This window comes from Anas platyrhynchos, chromosome 6 (assembly GCF_047663525.1).
Source record: "Anas platyrhynchos isolate ZD024472 breed Pekin duck chromosome 6, IASCAAS_PekinDuck_T2T, whole genome shotgun sequence".
NCBI lineage: Eukaryota > Metazoa > Chordata > Aves > Anseriformes > Anatidae > Anas > Anas platyrhynchos.
Window position 1 is genome coordinate 10743512 of NC_092592.1, and position 21283 is coordinate 10764794.

The following is a 21283-nucleotide window of genomic DNA, read 5'->3' on the forward strand; positions in this document are numbered from 1 at the left end:
CACGGCTCCGGTTTAACTGGTTGAACCTGCTGCGGAGACCTTGTGCTTAGTCATAGAGCTTTAAATTTGATTGAATTTGGATTTGATTGAAAAAGGTAAAACGTGATAACTATATATTCTTTGTTATTTTTTGAATTGATTTAGCAAGGAGAGAAGCAAGTAAAAAGGATCAAGAAAAAGTGTGGTGAAGTGATAACAGAAGAGGTAAGGGACAAGCAGAGGTGGTGAGAGTTGGGACACTTGAACACCAAACAGGCTCTTTGTGAGCTCCTGAAGCTACTGCCCAGAAACTCTCTAGCTGCAGTCCAGCTCTGCGTGCCTGTGTTGTTTTTTCCCTTGAGTTTAGCCTGTACCCTGAGGTTGGCATGACTGGGGGGATGCTGCGTGAGGCTGAAGTCTTTCCTGAGCAAGGCAGGTGATACAAGGCAGGATGGCTCAGCTAGGTCTTCACTGCCCTGCAGGCCCTGGGCAGTAGCTGTTGCTTTGCTGCTACTCCCATGCTGAAGACGTGTCTGGTTGCTCTCATGTTGTAGTCATAGGAATCTCCTTTCCACTGGTGGCACATCCTGTGAGATTTGGCTTCTTGCTCTAGGACTGAACCTTACTGGAACGTGTTGGGAAATCTTGTATTGGGTGGAAGTTCTTAGACTTTCCTAATCTGCATACTGTACAGTTGTCTGCAGCTGTCCCAGCAGAACATACTACTTCTCAGCATTAGTATTGTCTTCAAGATGTCTGCTGTGACCTTGGCTCATAAACAACATGTAAGATAAAAAACAGATAAGAAATTAGCATCTTTTATTGTCTCAGTCCTATGAACAGAGTTACTGTTTTTGCAGAACTCATTAAGCAAGAGTGATATAACCTATAAGTGGGGCAGACATACATGAAAGTTTTGTTCCCTTTTCTGACCCAAGTTGGGAAAAAGCAGGTTGTCTTAAGACATTTTCTGCTGTCTCTGGGACTCACTTATTTCTGTTTGTATTAAAGCCTGACAAAAATAACAATGTAGTTATTTGGCTTTGTATTTTTTCCTCCATGTATCATCTGGGTGTAACTACTGTGGTTTTTATTTCTTGGATCGCTTATTTAATGCACGTGGAAAAAATATCGAGCACTCAGTGTATGTAAAAATGCAACTCCAGTTCCAAATTGGTGTCCGGTGTATCTATGTGGATTTGCATCAGTTGTATGGCAGCTGTAGTCAGATTTCACCACATGCACACGAAAGTGGTACCATTTTACACATCTTAGAGAAACTGCTGTGGTATACTGGATATAATCAGAATGTGTGTGCCTGCAGATTAATATCTTTTAAAGTCTTTCCCTTCCTGCCAATGATGCATTCTTAGTACTTTAAATATGAAACTGTTATTACATCACTTGTCAGTTTTTGGAAAAAATCAGCTGCAATTAATGTTAATGATTGGGCAACATGTAGCACGGTTTTGCAGTGGAAATAATATCTATTATTAGACAGCTTGATGTGTTTGGAAATCTGACTAGTGATCTGTGACAGTTTGCTGATGTAACCCTACCCGTCAGGGAGGAAAGAGCACAGGCTGTGGAAAAACCTTATATTACCACTGCAGTCAGTATGTGTTAGGACTCCTAATCCTAACCAGCTGGTTGATTACAGTGACCATAATAATTGATAAACAAGACCAAGGATTTAATGCTTCGATTTTCACTTCTCCTCTAGTTTTGAGGGGGTTCATTTTCAAGAAGATGCTTCCAGGGTTGCCGCAACTTGAGTTTTGTATGAGAGCTTTCACTTTTTCTGTCTGGCAGGCTTCATTCAAATTGACAAATAGGCTCAAATGTTTTTTAGGAGAGGTACACCATGATTATCTATGCCTCATTTGTTTGATAACTACGTCATTAACATTGACAGGCTCTTAGGTGCAGGTAGATATACAGTTCTGCCATGTAGTATTTAATTCTGCATCCTTTTGAATCGTATAGTCCTTGACAAACAGCTCTAGAACAGGAGGAGTTAGAGGCTTAGATAATTATTCTTTATACTCTATTGTAGAAGAAAAAGTTATTGTTGCGTAAATTAATTAGTTGCTGTGGAGTCAGTCATGAATAGAACATTTATCTTATTTGCAGATCTTAACATTTATTGTAGTTACCAAAACATGAGAAAAATGAAACAGCTAAGTTTTATTAGATTTATAGGCTGTTATGTGCCTTGCTTAATTTGTAGTTTTTAAGGCTAGCTACAAAAATTGATTGCATTCCTTTGGTAGCTGTTAATTTGCCTACATCCTGCTGATACTGAATTCCAGCATCACATACTGCCATTGAACAATTTGCTGAATAAGGGCTATGAATCTTGTACTATGAAAATTGGCTGAGATGTTTGCACTGGATTATACTGACATTGCAGTGTTTTTGACTTGAAAGATATTTCATGCGAGGCTCTTCGGAAGAGCAAGTCTAGTGTATGTGTTGGCCTGAGTATTATGCTGGTAAAACATAAATGATACAAAAACTGGACAGATATGTCAAAGGAAGTGGCAAAAGCTTCTTTCTAGTTTGAAATATAATTCCTCAGATTCAAAGGACTATTTCAGTGATGTTTTGCTGCAGACTCAATTAATTATGCTGAAGAGCCAAGTTGGACTTGTCAGCTATCTTACCAGAAGATTCTCGGTCAGAGCTAAAACCAAGTATGCAGCTCTCTTGACTTTTTCTGCCCACAGGCGCTCAAGACTTCATTTAGTGAGGAATGGGAGTCTTGAGCATGTGAAGATGACAGATCATTTGGCTCTAGGGTCTCACTACAGAGTGTTTTTCCCCTACTTCTGTCATTGCAGACTGAGAGTCTAACCTCTTACCTTTTTGTGGTGTCACAGTTCATGTCGAAAGTAAACATGTTTTCTATCATTAACAGTAATGAGTAGATGTTGCTGAGTAACAAGACGAAAGCCTGCCCACCTGTTCTGTAAATGGCCAGTGCTCAGACCAACTCTATACTTACAGATCATATCTAGATTATGTACTTTTTTTCTGTGGTTATAACTTTAAATTGTGTTAACATGAAATGCACATCAGGTTGCGTTAGGTCATGCTGCCTTCTGTTGGAATCAAATTACTTTGCTGTTTAGTTAAAATGGCCCTGGGTTAGAGTGGCTCTTGCCCCGCTTTGCATTACTTAGGGGGTGCCCTTGTAAATTGGGATAACTGAAATCTTCTGCCATGTTTTGAATTAAAATAAAACCATGTATGAGGGCAAGGGTTCAAAGAAATGCTTTTGTTATTTATTCTTTGTTCCAAATGAAACAGGTTTATTTGGAAGTGCTGTGAAGGGAATAAGAGACAAAAGAATTATATTTGTGAGAGTGGGCTTGACAGTCTGGTGTCTCCCTAGGCACTATCAATTGTAATAATAGAATTAAGTAGTCAGCTGTTTTGTGTGTATGGTTGGCTGTTCTGGCTACCAAAAACAGAGGAAGAGAGATGGGGAGGAGGGAATTCCCACTGAGCACACCACATAAAGTGGTGCTTCAGAAATCGGAGGCTTGGATTTGTCTGTGACAGACTGGATTACTGAAAACAGGGTTATGTCATCTTGGCTGGAACTGGGAAGGCTAACAGAGCTGCTGCTACCATTTCAGTTTTTTGGAGGAAAGATGTCACATCAGAGGGTCTTCCACCTTTTTCAGATTTTCTCTAATATTGATCAAGAACAAGAATCACAAGACTACAGAAGACAGAGGTGCTAAAATCCATACAGAGCAACTCAGTTGAATCAATATTGAATCACTGAGGACCAAAGTTGTTGAAATTGTGTGCTGTTGGAGAAATACAGATAAAAATCTACCTCTGCCTGACTTTTATATGTGCTTGTGCAGTGCTCATGCATGGTGCAAGAGGATGCTGAAGTCTCCGCTTACCGTATTCCTCTTTTCTTTTTTCAGTCCTCACCTCAGATGTTGTGCAAGCTAGATGCAGAGAACAGGCAAGGACTAACCATGTTTTATTTCTTCACAGCTCTTCAAAGATTTCTTCAAAGAGGTAATAATGTGTTGGAACTGTATTATTTCTGCAAAATGGCACTGTGTAGCGCCAGAGATAATTACTCCAACTAGAGATTCGTAGCCCATTTTTTCTGATCTTCATTCAAAACAAAGAGAAATGAGGCAGCCACCAGCAAATACCAATGAAATTTACATGAAAAGAAAAAGTTTTATTTTACTTTTCTGATCAAGCCCCTATTCCCATGACTCTCTTTTCTTTGTGCATGTGTGTACTGCACCAGGTAGCAGGTTGAATATATTTGCATTTCTGGCAGGGATGGTAAGACTCTAGGGATGGAGGGTGTTGTTTCTTCCCATCACATATTTCTTCGTGTCTTTTCCAGTAAGAAATAGTGTAGGCACTGGCATATGAACTGAAATAAGGAGTGGTGGTAAGACTCTAGTTGCAGAATAGCCCTTGCACCTTTCCTCAGCTTTTACCAGACAGCCTTTACGGAATACAATTACTACTTCCCAGATAGTTTGAATATACTTTTCCTCTCAAATTTACCATCTGTGTCAAAGTTTGGGATTTGCTTTCACACAGTTAATTCCCTGAATGGAGAATTCAGTTATCAGCCTTATGCATATTTATTTTGAACTTAATATTATAGACTAAAACGTTTTTAAAATAATTTGTAAGTCCTGAAAAGAGCTTTACTTCTTTCATTACCTACAGCTGTTTTTCCTGATGTTCCTGCTCTTTAGGAGCAAGAGCAAGACAGTGCCTTTAGATAATGAAGCAATATTGAATTTTGAATGCTGACTTGTTTTTCCTGGAACAGCATCAAGAAAATTAAGAGGTTTAGGTGCCAGATTGAGATTAGAGGAAGAAAATGAAATTCAAAACAGGAAGCAGAGAGCGGCAGGCTCCAACTCACCTTCATGCCATTTCCCCCCAAGTGGTGAAGAACGTTGACAGCAATTGACCTGTCACATGCCAGGTACTTGTGGTTCTGCAATACCTCCAAAGAAACACGCGCTTATCTGTATGGTTTTTCAAAGCCTTTAAAAGAAAGCTGATGCTGAAGAGTTTAGGTGGGGGAGGTGAGCTGGGGAAGCAAGCAAGCAGTCCTAACACGTGCCTCCTGCTGTTTTGTTGGACAGTTCTCCACATGCCTGTAGTTCAGCTGCTGGAAATAGGCTCTGCTGAGCCACTGCAGGACACCAACACATCCACTGCCAGAGATGGGTGCAGATAGAGGGAAGCAACTGCAAACTTGCCAGGTGGGTTAATGTAGTGCTGCGTCTACAGTAATAAATAGCCTTGCCGTGACTCAGGAGATATTTGCTGAGGCACAGCACTGGAGTGGTTTGTGCCTGGCTGATAGAGAAGGGGGCAGTTCTGTTGTGCTTGGCCTCACTGTGCAGACATGCCCGCCTTTGCCCCAAGCATCCGCATCCTGAGGAGACCACCCAACCAGGTGTGAGCAGAAATAAAGCTGTTAGAGGGGACACTGCTGGCAGCTGATGAGCTGGCTTGTCAGGAGGAACTGTGGCCTGTGTACTCCCCCATAAGCACACTGAATGCAATGCATGTAGCAACAAGGAAGAGCTACATTCTTGTCAGGACAGCAAATTTTCCTTTCTGATGATTTGGCTTGGTGAGTAGACATGCTTCGTAGTCAAAATACTGTGATGGGGGATATGCAGCAACCATCCTTTATGTCTGTACTAACACTTTTGGTTTATTTCTCCGCAGCTAAGTTGTGGAGAAATATATTGTATATTGATACAGTAGTGATTAAAATAGAAATAGCATTTTTTTCATGCCTCAGATCTTGCCAATGATTACCTAATATGTGTATTTTCCTCCCCTACATACTTCTGTGTTGGTTGTCATTAATATATCAATTTTTTTCTTTTGTTTGAGAGATCCAGTGTAGTTTCTCCTTTAGCTCCATCTACTTACCTTTGAAATGTGTGATTTTTCATAATATACTCATTTTTCAGTTTCAAGTGGTTCATGATGAATTGGGATAATATAGGCGAATGCTGTGTGGCAAGGGTGGCAATGAAAACTGCTTTGGAAGCCTGTAAGACAGATTTATCTGATGAAAACTCATCTGTGTATATCTGGCCCTGAATGTTTTCTGTGATCATTCAGGGATACTTTTATGGGGCAAGGACACTGGAGTCATCAAGCCTGAGATGGTGTAACTGTTGCATCATAACACTTCTAGCAAGGGTTCATGCTGTTCCCAAAATATTACATAAAGAAGGGAAAAATGCATTCCTGAACTGGATAGTTCTGAAGATTTTGAGCCAAGGAGTAGACTGTAATTTTTCTTTTTTCCTTCTGTTCAGGCAAATCACTAGGGCCTTTCAGCATTTCTAGTCATACTTGCTGAAGCTCTCAGCTGTAAGAGATCAGCACACACTGCTGGATGCTGCCATGATTTTGTGTGCCTGTCATGGTATATTATCCTATTTTTAAAAAGCTGTATGAATTGCAAAGTCAGAGCAATAGTGTCCCCATGTATGCAAGTGAGTTTTCTGAGATCCCTACCCAAAACAAACTGTGGTAAAAAGGGCCAAACAGACCATGTTGGAGTCCTGCATCCCCTACTTACACCATCAGCTTCTTGTGCTCCCTCCTCACAGTGTCTTTCCACCTCCCTCGGCTCACACTTGGTCTAACATGGGGCTTACAGCTGTGGGGTTGCAGCCTGGGTGCATGTGCTGATTTGCAAGCAGTGTGACCAAAACACAAGCATTCTTAGGTGGACAGTGCTTCCCATGAGGAACATATAGTATTGATCCTTAATTGGCATTGCCTAAGTACCCTTGAAAAGCTGCTGTAGAAATTGTTACTAGCTAATGAGGATCATGTCATGGAAGTACAGGCTAACAGCTGTGGTCAGGTTGAATTTCTTTGGTTCATGTCAAGCTTTATGTGTTTATTTTTGAACCCCATGGTTCTCCTCTGATCCTGAGCATCCGATGCTCAAAGCCTGTGGTTTGCAAGCTACGCTTCAGCTGGGACCAGCCATGCTCCCTCCCTTGTGTTTACTTCTAACCCAGAGCCACCGCGGCCTCTCCAGCTGGACCCAAGCCATGGCAGGGAAAGTGGCATGGCAGGACTGCCTGAGCTGCATCCCCACTGCGGCCTCCCCGCAGGCATGCGTTCTGGCTTGGCGGCTCTTGCCCACCAAGAAGGGCTTTCTTTCCTTTTTGTCTGGCTGCTTTGAGACTCCTGAAGCTGAGATGTGGATTACTAGATCAGCAGAACAGGCTGCTTGCAGTTGTGAAAGAAAACTGAAATGAAGCATAAAACTTAAGTTAGTTATTGTTCTTGCTGCTATCGTTTTGTTTGTTTTTACTGCTGCTGACAGTGGATTTACCACAGCTACCTCTGCCCTCTCCCATAGGGATCCTGTTGTTTCTAATGCTTCTTTTAAAAAAAAAAAAAATCTAAGGAAGAAAATGAAACTTTTATGTTTTCCTTTTATATTTATTGTTGTATATTTATTTTTCCTCTATCTTATCAAGAAATTAGCAGGCCTCAAAAGCCAGCCCTGTTAGTAGTTGGAGGCCATACCCCCGCAGAAGACTACCAAAGCAACCCTTGATGTTTCCCCAGCCTCCTTGCACCACCCAGGCCAGGGCACTGACTTTTCTCACAAGCCTTCCTCTGGGTAGCAGGGTGTTAGGAGACCAAAAGTTTTGGTTTTAATTTAGAGATGGCCCTTGAAGTCAGGGTGGCTTCCTAGGGTACCACACGTCACAATCATGCAGCCAAAGTCCTGCAGAAATTCACTGTGATCAGAGGTTGTAAAGCAAGGGTTTGAACTGCAGCTGCATGGTATAAGCAGTTACATGTTTTATTTCTCTGTCACTTCTGCTCTTCGTACAACAGCAACACATGGAGAAATCTCTCTGAACTGTGTTACTTTGCATGGAAGGAGAATTCTGCCCAGGGCTTAGATCTCCTTGCTGTGTTTGCAGCAAGGGTTGCAGGACCACCTCTGCAGCATGCCTCGTGTGCCCTCTAGCTGCTGCAGGCTTTCTTCAGAACCAAAATATCTTTCCATTTTATGTAAGCCTCACTGCATTTTGTTTTGAACTCAGCAGGCAAGCCTTGGAAACAAAGCCTTGAGTAATTGCAGTTAGAGGAGCAGCAGAGACCAAGTGGCCGATTGTAGTCACTGCTGGCTTGTTTGTGCTGCTACTGCTGTGGTGATTCAATAGAAAAAAAAAAAGTGCTTTCTGCTCAGGCAGGAAATTTGTTGCTTTAAAAGGTATTTGCTTAGAGTTTGCACGTTCAGCTGAAGCAGGGGGGAACAAGGTGTCAGCAGGACGATTCTTATGAAATCTAGTAAGAAGGGAGTGGAAGCATACTATGTGGTAGGGAGCAAAGAATTGGGGGTATTTTTTATATTTTTTTTGAACAGGGTTAGTGTGAGATATTTTATGTAGAGAGCAAATTGCTGCCAGCCTTCAGACACAGTTAGCTGGAGAGCTGGTGGCTCTGCTTTTGTCTGTCCCAAAGGGTGCTGGGGGTACGGCACCATCAGCCTTGGTGCTGCCTGTGGGCCCAGTGCCTTTGAACCAGCTTACCTATGAAGTGGGTAATTTCACAGGATGGCTGTGCTGGAGGGGTCAGGGCAGGGTTGGGCAGCTGCAGCTGTGGCGATGGGCCCAGGAGGAATATGTCTGTGGTGAGAAAGCTGGGTTGCTCAGCTGTGTGCACCACAGCAAGTAGCCATTACAGATTCACTCCCACTCTTGTAGTTCTGGGGGAGACTGGGTTGCTGGGTAAGGTGGCATCAGCCCTCTGTGCAGAGCAGGTGAGGGGGCTGTGGGTGACGGTGGTGGCAAGGAGAAGGCTGTGGCTTTGTGTGCAGCCCAGGGTGGCACAAGAGGCAGGAGGGAGTTGAGATGATGGTGGGCCGTAGGTCTGCATGTGGCTGTTTCCTTTACACCTGTCTTCTGAGCTCTTTCCTTCGTCATGCCCATATCCTCCTCCATCACACTGGCACAATCAAAGCCTGCATTTTTGGTGCTGGAGGGAAGTCCAGATAATGCCTGCTAAGTTCTGTGCAACATCTGCCTGGCAGGAGAGTCTGGCATCCTGTGGGCCTGGAGGAAAAAAAAAAAAAAAAAAAAAAAAAGCTAAAAAAAAAAAAAGCTGGAATACCCAGATCTGGAGTATGCAGAGAGGGCAGTGAGAAATTTTTGTCAAAATGTGAACCCTGCTTAGTATGCATTTGGGGGTATACTTGCCACACCTGGGGGTAAAGGTGGTGGTGGGCATGTACTAATAGGAAAGCAAGGCCCTCACCTGTGTGCACTCTCATCTCACTCCAGCTGGGCAAGAAAACCTCAGATCATAAGGCAAGAAATCCTTAAACAAAGCTTTTCCAGATTTCATTGGGATATCATGTGGAGAGGTAAGTGAGCTAAAAATCTGTATTATTTTCTAACTGGTATTCACTCTACTAAGGTACCATCTGTGTTGAACCATCACGGTGGTGTGCTGACAGAGTAACTCCTGTTGTAGTACACTACCATGGGAGTTTCTCTAAGCTACTGTATTTTTAAAAAATGTATCCATTAGAAAACTGTCTGAATTTGAGTTAAGAATCTGTTACATTTAATTGCAACATTAACTGTTTAACTGCTTTGTTGTGGTTTACTTAGTAGGAGAGGCTTTACATCTGAAAGAATTGTAACAGAAGTATCTACATCTTAACAGTATCTACATCTTCTGGATATCAAAATCTGGCTGGATCCTTCCTCCTATGTTTGCCAAAATGTTTGTGCAGGTGTTATATAATTACATATTTATACCACTTGTGTACTGTGGGCCACCTCAACATATTGGACTTACCACTGGTGGCAGGCAGCGTGGACATCGGGTAATATGAATAATTTAAAACCTGCATTGAAAGAAGCTGCTCAAAACTACATATCAAATGTGCGATCTGTGTGCTTTCAGGAAGCTGTGCCATTGTGTTGCAGTGCTATGGAAACATCTCTTGATGGTAACACATAGTGAACTTTTGCAATATGACTCGGGTGGCAAGTGTTGGCTACAAAAAAATTCCTTCCTTCTCAGCTAGGAGTTACGTTCTACCTGGGACAGACTCCGGAGTGAAACTGCTGATTATGATGATACTTAGCAATTATACTACGATAAGTTAATTACAGAGGAACAGTCCAATGGCTGTGGTTTGCTTTGGCTGGAATGCATTAATTTATAATGGGAAGAAAGGTGATGGCATCTTCTGAGCAGCACAGGTGAAATACTGATATTCTCCTGCAGTCTAATATGGGCGCAAGCGCTTCCTTTTCAATTTGTGTAAGTGAATTTAAATCTGGCTTCTTGAGTCTCTCCCATGTCTTGAATTATTTTCTCAACCCAACTGTTGCATCTGAAGGGGTTAAGAAGAGGTATTTACATTAAAATATTAGATGTGTTAGAAATCTCTATTTTAAAAATCTTACATCTTGTATTTTAAAACATTTTTGTATTTTTTTAAAACTTTTTTTTTAGGCAACTATTAATGCTTTAGCATTATTATCAAGTTCTAAGCTTGCTTATGTATTGAAAGAGCAGAATAAGGTTTAAATTTTTCAGTCTGTGTGTGTGTTTGTGTGCATTTGCCATGGTAACAAGGCTGAATACAGCCAAGTCAAGTTCTGGCTTGTGGTGTTGTTGAAGGTGTGCATTTTATGAGCTGAAAAACAGCTTTTTCTATAGCAATTCAGCTACAAATTGGTAGGAAAGTCTTTCCTTTTTCCAGAAGGAAATGTAGTAATAAAAACATTGAAGGTTAGTTTTAGAGTATGTTGGGATGGGGCTACAAAAAATTAGAATCTGCCTTTAAAATGAAGTATGTATATTGTTTAAATCTTCATAACGCAGAACTGGTACGAGCATTTAAATCTGGTATCTCACAGTTGGACTTCTGCTTTCATTGTGTTGTGTAAAATGTCCGACTCTTTAAATATGAGCCCTCTTGTATGCGACTGTGAATATACCTGACTGACAATAAGTAAATACAACTTTCAGGGCTTTAAGTTAAGCTTGTCACTTGTGGCCACCTAGATTTGAATGCAGAAATAGTAAGAGTCTTGTGGAGCTCAAAATGGTTGCTGCTGTGACATGTTGCTCTTCTCAGCAGCCAGTTTTGAAGGAGGTCCTGCTTTTAGGGCCTCACATGATATCTAAACCTACTGCTCATGTCCTTTCACGTTCTTCTGTATTTTAAACTTCCTTGTTGAATCTCTGGCTGGCCTTTATCATTAGATCATTCTTTATTTGTGAGTTATGTACAAAAGTTTTATGTGCTTCAGTGTGGAAACTGCAACGAACGTGTTAGCTCAACATCTGACTTAATAGACAGGCTGAATGCCTCTGTGTCACTGCTCGGCAACGCTTTTCAAACACAAGCTGTATTTGGATTTTTACAGCTAAAGAGTTTACAGCAAACAGTACCAGAAATCAGAGAATTCAGTTCTGGAAGCAGTAGTCTAGACTTGGATGTGCATTTGAAAAAATTATGGCAAATTAAAAGTCTTTTCAATTTAAGCAAAAAGACATAAGCTGCTGCTTGCTCTGGGAGTAGTCTTCTTTCATGACTTTTGTATTATAAATAGGCCTTTCTGTCGATAAAACTTTGCAAATGCCTCAGCCACAGGGTAAAATGCCTGCAGGCTGTCCCCTCCCCATGCCGCCAGCCCCTGAGGGGTTCCGCTGAGCCCTCAGGTGTGGCCACCAGAACTTTCCGGAACCTTCCAGAGGCGGTAGGGGCAGCCCCGCCCTCTCCTCACAGAGTCCCTCAGCCAGCACCATTTTCCTCGTACTCTCAGCCCTGGGTGGCCTCTGCCTCCTCACAAGACAGAAAAAAACAGCTCCTGAGTGCATTTTGTTCATGATTTCTTCTGTATGTTTTTGCATCGGTTATCAGGGTAAGAAAAAAGAAAAACCTGATGAGCAGAGGCGGGAAATCTTTACCGGGTTTGTGCTGAGGTTGCTGCTTAAATTCCTCTTCTGGCATCATTAATCTTGCCTTTTTTTTTTTTTTTTCTTTTCTAAATTTTCTTGGTGAATTGGGCAGGTGGGATGAGAAAGCTGTGCCCTAGCACTAGTCAGCTCTTTTTGGGGAAGGGGTTTAGCAGCCCCTGGCTGTCTTAAACAGGGCACCTGCCTTGACCTGGACGCCTGTCGCCTCACGGTTTTTGTGCACAGCGTTGTCTGCCTCTTAACACACGCAGTTTCTATAATTGCATTTCAAAAAAAAAGTTTCACTTTGTGGATGGTCCAGACGCATTAGTGTGTGTGTATATGTGAAGTAAATGTATCATGGTTTGGAGGTCTAGAGGTTTTAACAGAGCAGCCTGCTGTCCCTGGGCCTGAGCAGGCCTGGGATGCCAGCTGCACGGAAGGGCTGGGATTGTGCGGAGGGCAAAGCCAAGCCTCTGTGGTCACAGCTTGTGGTTCTTTGGTGCTGGAGGTGGGGGATCTGTTGAGATCTGGATTTTAGACTTGAAGGGACTGTAGCTATGTATAGGTTTTGTTAGGATTTACTGCATTGTAGGTTCTGTCTTATCTCTACGGAAGAAGGATATTAGGGTTTTAGGACATGCAGCGGAGGTAAAATATGTATGAGGATGCCTTAATGAGGACGATAATTGAACCTAATGTGTAAACCCTTGAACTTTAATTTAAAAAAAAAAAGTGTGTGTGAAAACCTGCTTTTTCTTATTGCTTATCTGTTTTTATTCCCCAGAAATCATTATCATCTGTTCAAGTGAGGCACACAACAAATAAAGTCTCACCAGATCCACAGATTGACAGAGAAAGAAGAACATTTGGTGTTCCTCTGGAAGCTCTCATACAGGATGCAACACAATGTGGAGTCCCTTTTCTCGTCACACAGATGGTGGAGTACCTAGAAGTATTTGGTAAGTTCATGTTTTGTCTGCTCAGGACTGTTGTTTTTTGTTTAAGCAGTGCTTTTCAGCTGTAACTACTCAGCAGTTTTGTGGTCTATATTTACAATTACTGTGCTTTTGTAGAGGAGCTCTTGCTTTTTGAGATCCACTTCTCTTCACACAGGTATGATAACGCAACTGTTGCTTACTGTTTCATATTTCTTCTTGGGCAGGTTTGCAGCATGTTGGTATATTTCGAATCAGTGGTTCAGTGAATAAAGTCAAAGAATTGAAGCAAAAGTACAATCAAGGAGAAAAGGTAGACCTCATTAATCATGGAGATGTTGATTCTGTAGCCAGCCTTCTGAAACTGTTTCTAAAAGAACTGCCAGTGGCTGTTTTTCCAGACAATGTCTGTGGTGGCCTGCTAAAAACTTTCCAAGGTACGGAATGGATACTTTCCAAACTTCTGTCCTTTCTCTGACAGTGAATGATACTGTGTTCATAGCACCTTTGTAGTAAGCAGTGGTTTCAGTTTCCTTGACCCTTGACTGATGTTTAATTGCTTTTAATGGACCAGTCTTCCATGAAAGTGTCTGTTTTTTTAATTCATTAAAGCTTTTGGTCACGATACCCTATGGCAAGGCATTCTGCAATCCAGTCATCTGATCTGCATTATTTGAGAATGATCCTTTGTATGTTTTCTTTTAAAATTTGGTGCATTACTACTTACTGAGATACCATTTTTATTTTTAATCTAATCACCATCATAATGCTGTTCATGCATTTATGATGGTGATTAGATTAATCCTGCCTCACTCCTCTCTTTTCCAAGTGTCGTGTTAAAGGGGTGTAGCTGATTAACCGTTACGGGCCCGGTTGGATTCAGAGTACTGAACCAGTCGGACATTCACCAAAACTGGGGGTCCATTCGGACATTCACCAAAAACACAGTAACCACCTGGGGGTCCGCTCAGACATTCACCAAAAACGTATTAACCACCTGGGGGTCCGCTCAGACATTCACCAACAATGCATTAACCGTCTGGGGGTCTGGTTAGATTCAGAACACTGAACTATCACGGATAACCACCCTCACCCTAGTTGCATTAATGAGAGCTATCACAATGCAATCAAGTATGGTTTATTACAGCAACAGATAATCAGGTTCTTTTGGATTGCCGGTGATAGTGACTATCTGCAAAAGCAAGCTAGTATGCATGAAATACACAGGGGTTCTAGGTGCGGGTTCTAGGTGCGGGTTCTAGGTGCGGGTTCTAGGTGCGGGTTCTAGGTGCGGGTTCTAGGTGCGGGTTCTAGGTGCGGGTTCTAGGTGCGGGTTCTAGGTGCGGGTTCTAGGTGCGGGTTCTAGGTGCGGGTTCTAGGTGCGGGTTCTAGGTGTTCTAGGTGTTCTAGGTGTTCTAGGTGTTCTAGGTGTTCTAGGTGTTCTAGGTGTTCTAGGTGTTCTAGGTGTTCTAGGTGTTCTAGGTGTTACAGGTGCGCAGCCTAGAAATAAACGCGTTAAAAGGAGCAAAGACTCTATAGAGATTTATAAGCAAATATTCAGATCTCACCCAAAGGCGTCCCAATGGGGGGGGAAGAGAGGCTCAGCCCGTCGACTGATCCCAGGAGTCAGGAGGTCCTAAGGATGTTGTATGTCCTTGGGATGGTATCTCCCCTGACGATGGTATCTTCCCTAACATCCCCTCTCTCTTGGGCCAATTTATATTATTTTCTGTCTTCTAGGTGGAGCTTGAGTGGCTCTAGTCAAGCATATCTTAGTTATGATTGGTGTAAAGTTTTCCCGTTTCCGTTTAAAGTAATAGGCTCCGAGAAATTCAGAGCGCATGCTCAGTGAGGGGTGGTCGCACCTTGGAGGCGGGTAGCTTTTGGGATGGAGGTGTGTTTTGGTATTATAATGATATTATAATGAGCAAAAAGTACACTAGGGTACAGCATTTGTCAAAACATGACAGGTCTTTGGCTTAGGGTGGCAAAAAGTGCAGCTTTGTGCACAAGAACAATCGAGGCCCCACCTGATTACAGAGCCTAGCCGTGGTGTCTCCACTCCACTCTACGCTCCGTGGTGTTCCTTAGAGCTAGCACACCAAGTTTCCCCAGCGCGATAGCATCTAAGGTTGGGAGCCTAGGGAATGCTCAGATAATGCAGTTATGCCCTACCCTGAAAGCCTTTTCAATGCTGTACCTTTTCCTTAAAAGTGTGAATGTTAGTTTTATTTTCCTAGTTACTTCAGGCATTTACACCACACCAAGCTGTGGCCTCCTTCTCTATTTCACCTTCTTTTATACAGGAGCCTTTCCATTCCCTGTTCTTATTTAGTACTTCTTACTAGTTTTCCTATTGTTTTATTGTCAACAGTGAGTGGAATGGCATGAAGTGTTTACATCTCAAAGCCAGAATGAGTACCTATAGCAATATGCTGACTTAGTTCCCTGTTCTTGTCTATAGTTCTTAATTGTGTAAAATCAAATAAAACCCCACCACTGACGGTTGAGCTAATGCTTTCAGACAATTAGGCCAAGTGATTTTGAGTGATAACTAATTCAGGTGTTTGCATACAGATAAGTGGGTTTTGCAGGTTAGACTGCAGGCTGCTCTTGTTCAAACTTCATCTGCTGGATTCTGAGTTATGTACACGTTTACAAAAAAAGAAAGCAGCAACAACAACAACCAAATCCCGTTCATCAGATCTGAAAACTGTATGCTGAAAGATCCTTCTACAGAATTTTGCAATCACCTTATTTTGACTACCCTGAATAGTATTGCTGAAATCCTCTTTTTTTTTTTTTTTTTTTTTTTTTTTTATTTTATTTTCTCCCTCCTTCCCTCCCATTTTCATTAATATGTTGAGCAACATGAGTCTTGACCTTCATGGAATGTGTTTTTTAGGGCTAGAATTGCCCTTTTGGATGTGATTTGCTATTCATAATGTTGAAGCTATGCAGATGTGTCCTATCCTGGAGATCTATGGCAAATTTGAGCATCAACTGCCAGTTACTTAGCAGTACAGCTATCTCAGTTCTAATATCCAGGAGAGTTTATCATACTAATTTTGAACTGCTGGTCAAATAGAGTTGTTTGTGAAGCCATTTTTTGCCTTGTAACTCTTCTTTGAAGAATGGGAATCAAGGAAATGCAAAGTATTCCCAATTTGGGTTTTTAAGCATCTCCTGTGTAACTACAGTTGCATACTTATAGAGCAAAAATGTTTTGAGACTGAGAGCTACCAATTAGTCAGGAAACGGAGATGATGCAGTGCTGAAAGGGTACAATTTCTTATTCCTTGTAATGAGAATCATACAGCGTGTGTCAAATCTCTGTGGAGAATCAAGGCTGATAATCTTTTAACATCTTTAAAGGCAGCTTTAAGGATTCACAGAAGTGTCTACTGCCCATAACTCCATTAAAAAGTAGCAAGTACTTTTGTCCTAACAGGAAGAATGGCAAAACCAGAGTATACAAAAACCCAGTATTTGGAAAATCCACAGTACTTAAATATTTAATATGTGAAAATAGTTTTCCAAATTTAGGGTAGAAATTCTTCATGTAGAACATACATTAGAGCAAAATAAAGAGTAAATATTTTAAAACCATCCCTCTTTCTCAGATCTATAATAGTATCTATGATGAAATCATATTATTAGGACCATCTAATAATAAATCTAATAAATCGTCTAATAAATGGAATAACTTTTTTTTTTCTTTTTTACAGAACACAAAATCCACACAACAGAATGCATAAAGAATCTGAGACAGTTACTCAGCTGCTTGCCTGAAGCCCATCAAAACCTTCTGCAGTTCCTGTCTGCTTTTCTGTTAAAGATAGCAACATACAGTGCAGTGAATTTCATGACTCTGGAAAACCTAGCCGTTGTGTTTGGACCTGCTCTTTTCAAGTGAGTACTCCGTATCTATTTACCTGTCTTAAACAGCACTACTTGATCATGCTTTAAAACAAGGCTTCCCATCATAATTGTGCATCCAATCTAAGTACAGCATTTTGAAAGTTAAATGTTATGTGCAATATTAAGGGCTAATGTGAACAGTTTCTGATCAGGCTGACCAACCAGTCTCTGTTAGGTTGGCTCTTTACAGACAGGGCCTCAAGTAAGAAACAATCTAAAAAGAAGAGGTATGAGGGCTAGAGAGCTGTTCAGTGAGAATTACTTCTGTTTTCCTGCCCAAGCTATGTATGGGCTGTAGAGGCTACTTAGAGAGAGCACAGATTCAGAAACACTAAGACTGATTTTGACCTTGTAATTGCATTTGATATCGGAGAAGGGAATCTCCTCTACCAAAGTAGAGGAATAATTCATTCTATCCTTTGCGGAAAGTTTTGGATATACTGGTGCCACTAAAATGCACATGGAAATGTGAACAGAGGCCAGCTGAGCTTGCAAGAGGTAAGTACAGAAGCTGGTGAAGGTGTGTTTGGGATGATGGAGCGTGGACACTTACCTGGATGCTAAAAAAGAAAGTTGGGAGACCATGTCAGGTAAGTCCAGGTGGTGAGAGGAAACCACCTAGAATGGTGTGACAGTGGATTTTCCAAAGAAACTGAAATGTTTTAGTGCTTCATCCTGTTTGTCACACTGATACAGAAATGTGATAGTGCTCATGCCTATCTGAGGATTTGTAAACCTTTGTTTCAGTGGATCAGTCTAGCTGGATGTAAACTACAAGCGAATTACCAATTTGCAAAATTTAAGCATTAACAATCAGTGTTTTCTATACAGTAACAAACACCTTGTTGTTTTCCACTTTTTTTGGTGTATGTTTCAAGCTGAGTAAGTTTTTAAAAGGATAAATTCAGCAAAATTGGTACCACTTATATTAGAAATTAATGACAGGCTTTGTTTTGGGAAACTGTGCTAATAAACCTTGCTGCTGTTTTCAGAGGGTTCTGTTTGTGTCTGCTGAACTGCTCTGTAGGCTTATCACCAGATGTACCAGCTTATAGCCTTCGCAGGTGATATGAGTAAAAGGAACCTTACTTTTTAGCAAAAGTACAGCTGGAGAGATGAACCTAACAGTGTGCAGTGTGACAGGACTTACACCGTTCTCTCCTGTGAGAGTAGGTTTCACTATGGAGGATATTCAGTTGTAGAACAGAGCAGTTGCACAATAAAAACCCTTAACATCTGCATGCTGAAATCAGTAAATGAGTGCAGACAGATGAGCTTTACTCCTGACAATATGCATGACAATACTTATAAACAGGTAAAAGGCTAACACTAAAAAGCCTTCATCAAAAATCCAGCCCTTAGACCTATGCTATCTCAAGGACTGCACTGACTGTCACTCTCCTGACATTAGACCCCTTCACCATCACATCAAGCTTGGGTGCATGCATGCACACAAGTATACTTTATTACTTCTGGTTTCAAATTCTCTGAATGTATGCCCGCTGATTTCTGAATCTACACAGAAAATTCAAGTGGACTCCCCTTTTGATTGATGAACTATTTTGTTTTTTAAGTACCCCAGCCTGTTTTGGGAGATCATCTAGCTACTTCTGAATATGCACCTCTGTTTTTTTTGTTTTGTTTTGTTTTTGTTTAAGAGTACACTTAGTGCTAAACTAAATATTTGTGTCAAGTGACCTGTCTGAGAAGCCTTGGAAACAATCTCTGCCAGTTATTTGTCAAGACCACACAGCTACCATAAATAAAAGTTAAAATTACCTTATGAACATTCACTCCAGCTTTATGTAATCATTCTGAGCTCACCATCTCTGGGAGAGAAAAAAAACAGTAAGTCTGAAACTCATTTTTTGTAAAGTGTGTAAGTAGTGCTGTCCGTGGAGAGTGACTTTCTGGAATTATGAATAATCACCTTTCTAATAAATGGGTGGAGAGGAGAACCTTGCAACTGTCATTTTCATTTGATGAGATTGTTGTACCCCTTGCTTCTGAGTGACCCAAGGCCTCCAAGACTCAGAACAAACCAGTTGTATTTTCCTTTATAAGAGAAAAATTAAAGTCTGATGTTGAGGACAATTCTGGTTCTAATCTGCAGAAATGTATACCCTGTGCCACTGTTGGAAGTAACCTATTACTTCTTGGATGTACTATTAACTACAGTTATGGTGCTAACTCACTGCAGGTGTTAACTGTTCTGCATGCGTTCTGGTACTTGCCTTTTTTTATGCAGTTACTTCCTCCTGCCTTTGCTTTGGGTTGTTTATAAACCTTTCCACTTAAAATTTTCATCTATTTATATTCAAGTGTAAATTCTCTCTGCGATTATCACCTGTCTCAATCTTTTGACGCTTTATTTGTGGAGACCTGTCATGTTCATAGTTTCACTGAAGTAACTGAGCTTGAATATAAAGTAGTTGGAATATGGAACACATGGACCTTGGGGACACAAAATTAGAATATAAAACTCACTGCTGATTGCACCTTACTAACCTAAACTGCCTGTGCTTCACAGTTAGCAAATACACTAATTGCAAATAGCAAATAGAAGCCTTAGCACAGGTATTACGTTGAAAGCCTGGTTACAGCATCACAGAAAACCTCCTATTGCCGTGAATTTTAAATGCTAAGAAAAATAGTATCACTGTCTAAAAACTAAATTTTAAATATGTCCCTTCTATATTTTTAATCTGTTACAACGCCCTTAATTTACTGCTTCTTGTTTTGAATATTTGACTGAAATCACCTTCATACAGGAATTATTCTGTTATAGTAGTAGTAATATATATGCTTCCTGTCCCTGTTCAGAGTGATGGGACCCAAAACATGATGAAGAAAAGATGGTATGTTTCAGAAAAAATGTAACTTAGTAAAACTCTTTATTTTTATCTCAGTCTCCTTTGCAAACCACCTCCTTCTGGTTTCTTCTACTGACTTTTCTCCTTTGTGCTGTTTTTCACCCGTGAGACTGTCTTCACCACTATGAGCTTGTTCCACCAGCATCTTTCAGATTGCTTTGCTCTTAGATTTGGAACCTGGCATCTGTTTCTTATCTTCTAACACTTCAGTCTTACTATCTGCATTATGGAGCTTTCACATCCTAACTTCCTTGTAGGTGAAGGAACCACAAACATAGCTCGTAGGTGAAGTGTCAGGCTGGCTGCTCCCTACACTTCCTGTGCTAAGATGTACTCTTCTGTCACCTACTGGTGAATTCTTTCTGCTCATCCTCTGAATTATTTATTTCTGTTGCCATGCCTCCTCCTGCTTGTGAGCTGTATCATGTCCTGCAAGTCTCTCTAAGTGCTGAGGAGAAAGCGTTGCTTTTATTAGAGATCTGACCAATGTTGCTTAGATTTCTACAGGTACAATTTTATTTATACCTTCTCTTGGGAAAGAGATTTCTGCTGTTAACCTCAGTAAGCAATTCTTGAGTGTGCACATAAGGATGCTAGCCAGGTATCTGTTTACATCTACTCACTTTTGATTCATTCTTCCTGTTAATTTACAGAAAGTCTAATACACAAGCCTCTGCCAGCAAGGAACTTTTGCAGATCTGAATGCAACCAAGGCAAAGCACTGTACGGCTTTTCTAGCTTGCACTTTGTGGCAAAGCAACTTTGAAAGATTTAGGCTCTCTCAAGGAAACCATAGTTGATTCCTGATCGTCAAGATTCAGTTGTTTCTTATTTGTTAGTGTTCTCCTGTATTTGATTTGTACTACAATTGATTACAGGGTTTTTATGGTGAAATGCAGAATATACTTCAGTAGCTATGCTTTTCCTAGGAATGTATTCCTGGATTCAGCATTGTGTGAACACTGCTCCCCTATTGTCAGCCTAATTACAGGATTTCTGCTAGAAGCAGAAGTATCTGAAGAGGCAGGAAATGTTTGTTTTACAGAATTAATTGAAGCTTGGTGAGGAAGGTGGCTTCAGAGGAAACTAGAAATGTACTTTCTGTATTTGGAATACCCATATGTTGCCACCCGTGAGTATTTGCAGATGAACAGATATTGATATTTGGAGTCAGCTGTAGGGTCACATCCTAGAGTACAGCTTTGTTTTGTGTTAAGCTGACTTGAGAACTGAGCAGCCAAAACATAGGCTGCTACTAAGGGAAAGTGAGCCCCGGTAAATACAGAGAGAGCTGTTTATCTTCAGGAACAACTTGCAGAGAGTGCCTTGCTAGCAGGGAGTTAGCAGTTGGTAGGGATGAATTAGAGAACAAATCTTTAAGTTAAAGAAGATTTAAAAAAAAAAAAAGAAAAAATTACTTGTATGGCTTATGAGTTGAGGGTGTTAATGCCGGAAAGGCTGTTGCTCAGTTAACCAGGTGTAAAAGCCATGCTTGATTTTATTTATTTATTTACTTATGAGAAATTGAGTCTGTCCTGAGAAGAGAAGGAATCCAAGATGGAGAATTGTTACTCA

At 41.0% G+C, this 21283-nt stretch overlaps 1 protein-coding gene across 15 annotated transcripts in view; it reads left to right on the forward strand.

Annotated features, from left to right (window-relative positions):
- Positions 1-21283, forward strand: part of FAM13C (family with sequence similarity 13 member C) — a 133620-nt gene that overhangs the window by 184 nt on the left and 112153 nt on the right. For 7 of the 15 annotated variants that reach the window (XR_011810326.1, XM_027463246.3, XM_027463251.3 and 4 more), the window contains exons 1-7: positions 20-204; positions 3927-4023; positions 4811-4969; positions 5133-5252; positions 12764-12938; positions 13142-13351; positions 16643-16826. Coding sequence is in view for 14 of the 15 variants with exons in the window: in XM_027463246.3 (XP_027319047.1) it covers positions 5214-5252; positions 12764-12938; positions 13142-13351; positions 16643-16826 (608 nt within the window). In the remaining variant the exon portion in view is untranslated. Of the gene's footprint in view, positions 1-19; positions 205-3926; positions 4024-4810; positions 4970-5126; positions 5253-7444; positions 8816-9335; positions 9419-10086; positions 10330-11782; positions 11943-12763; positions 12939-13141; positions 13352-16642; positions 16827-21283 lie in introns of those variants that run through there. The other 8 variants (XM_027463245.3, XM_038181646.2, XM_072040045.1 and 5 more) reach the window with 8 other exon arrangements.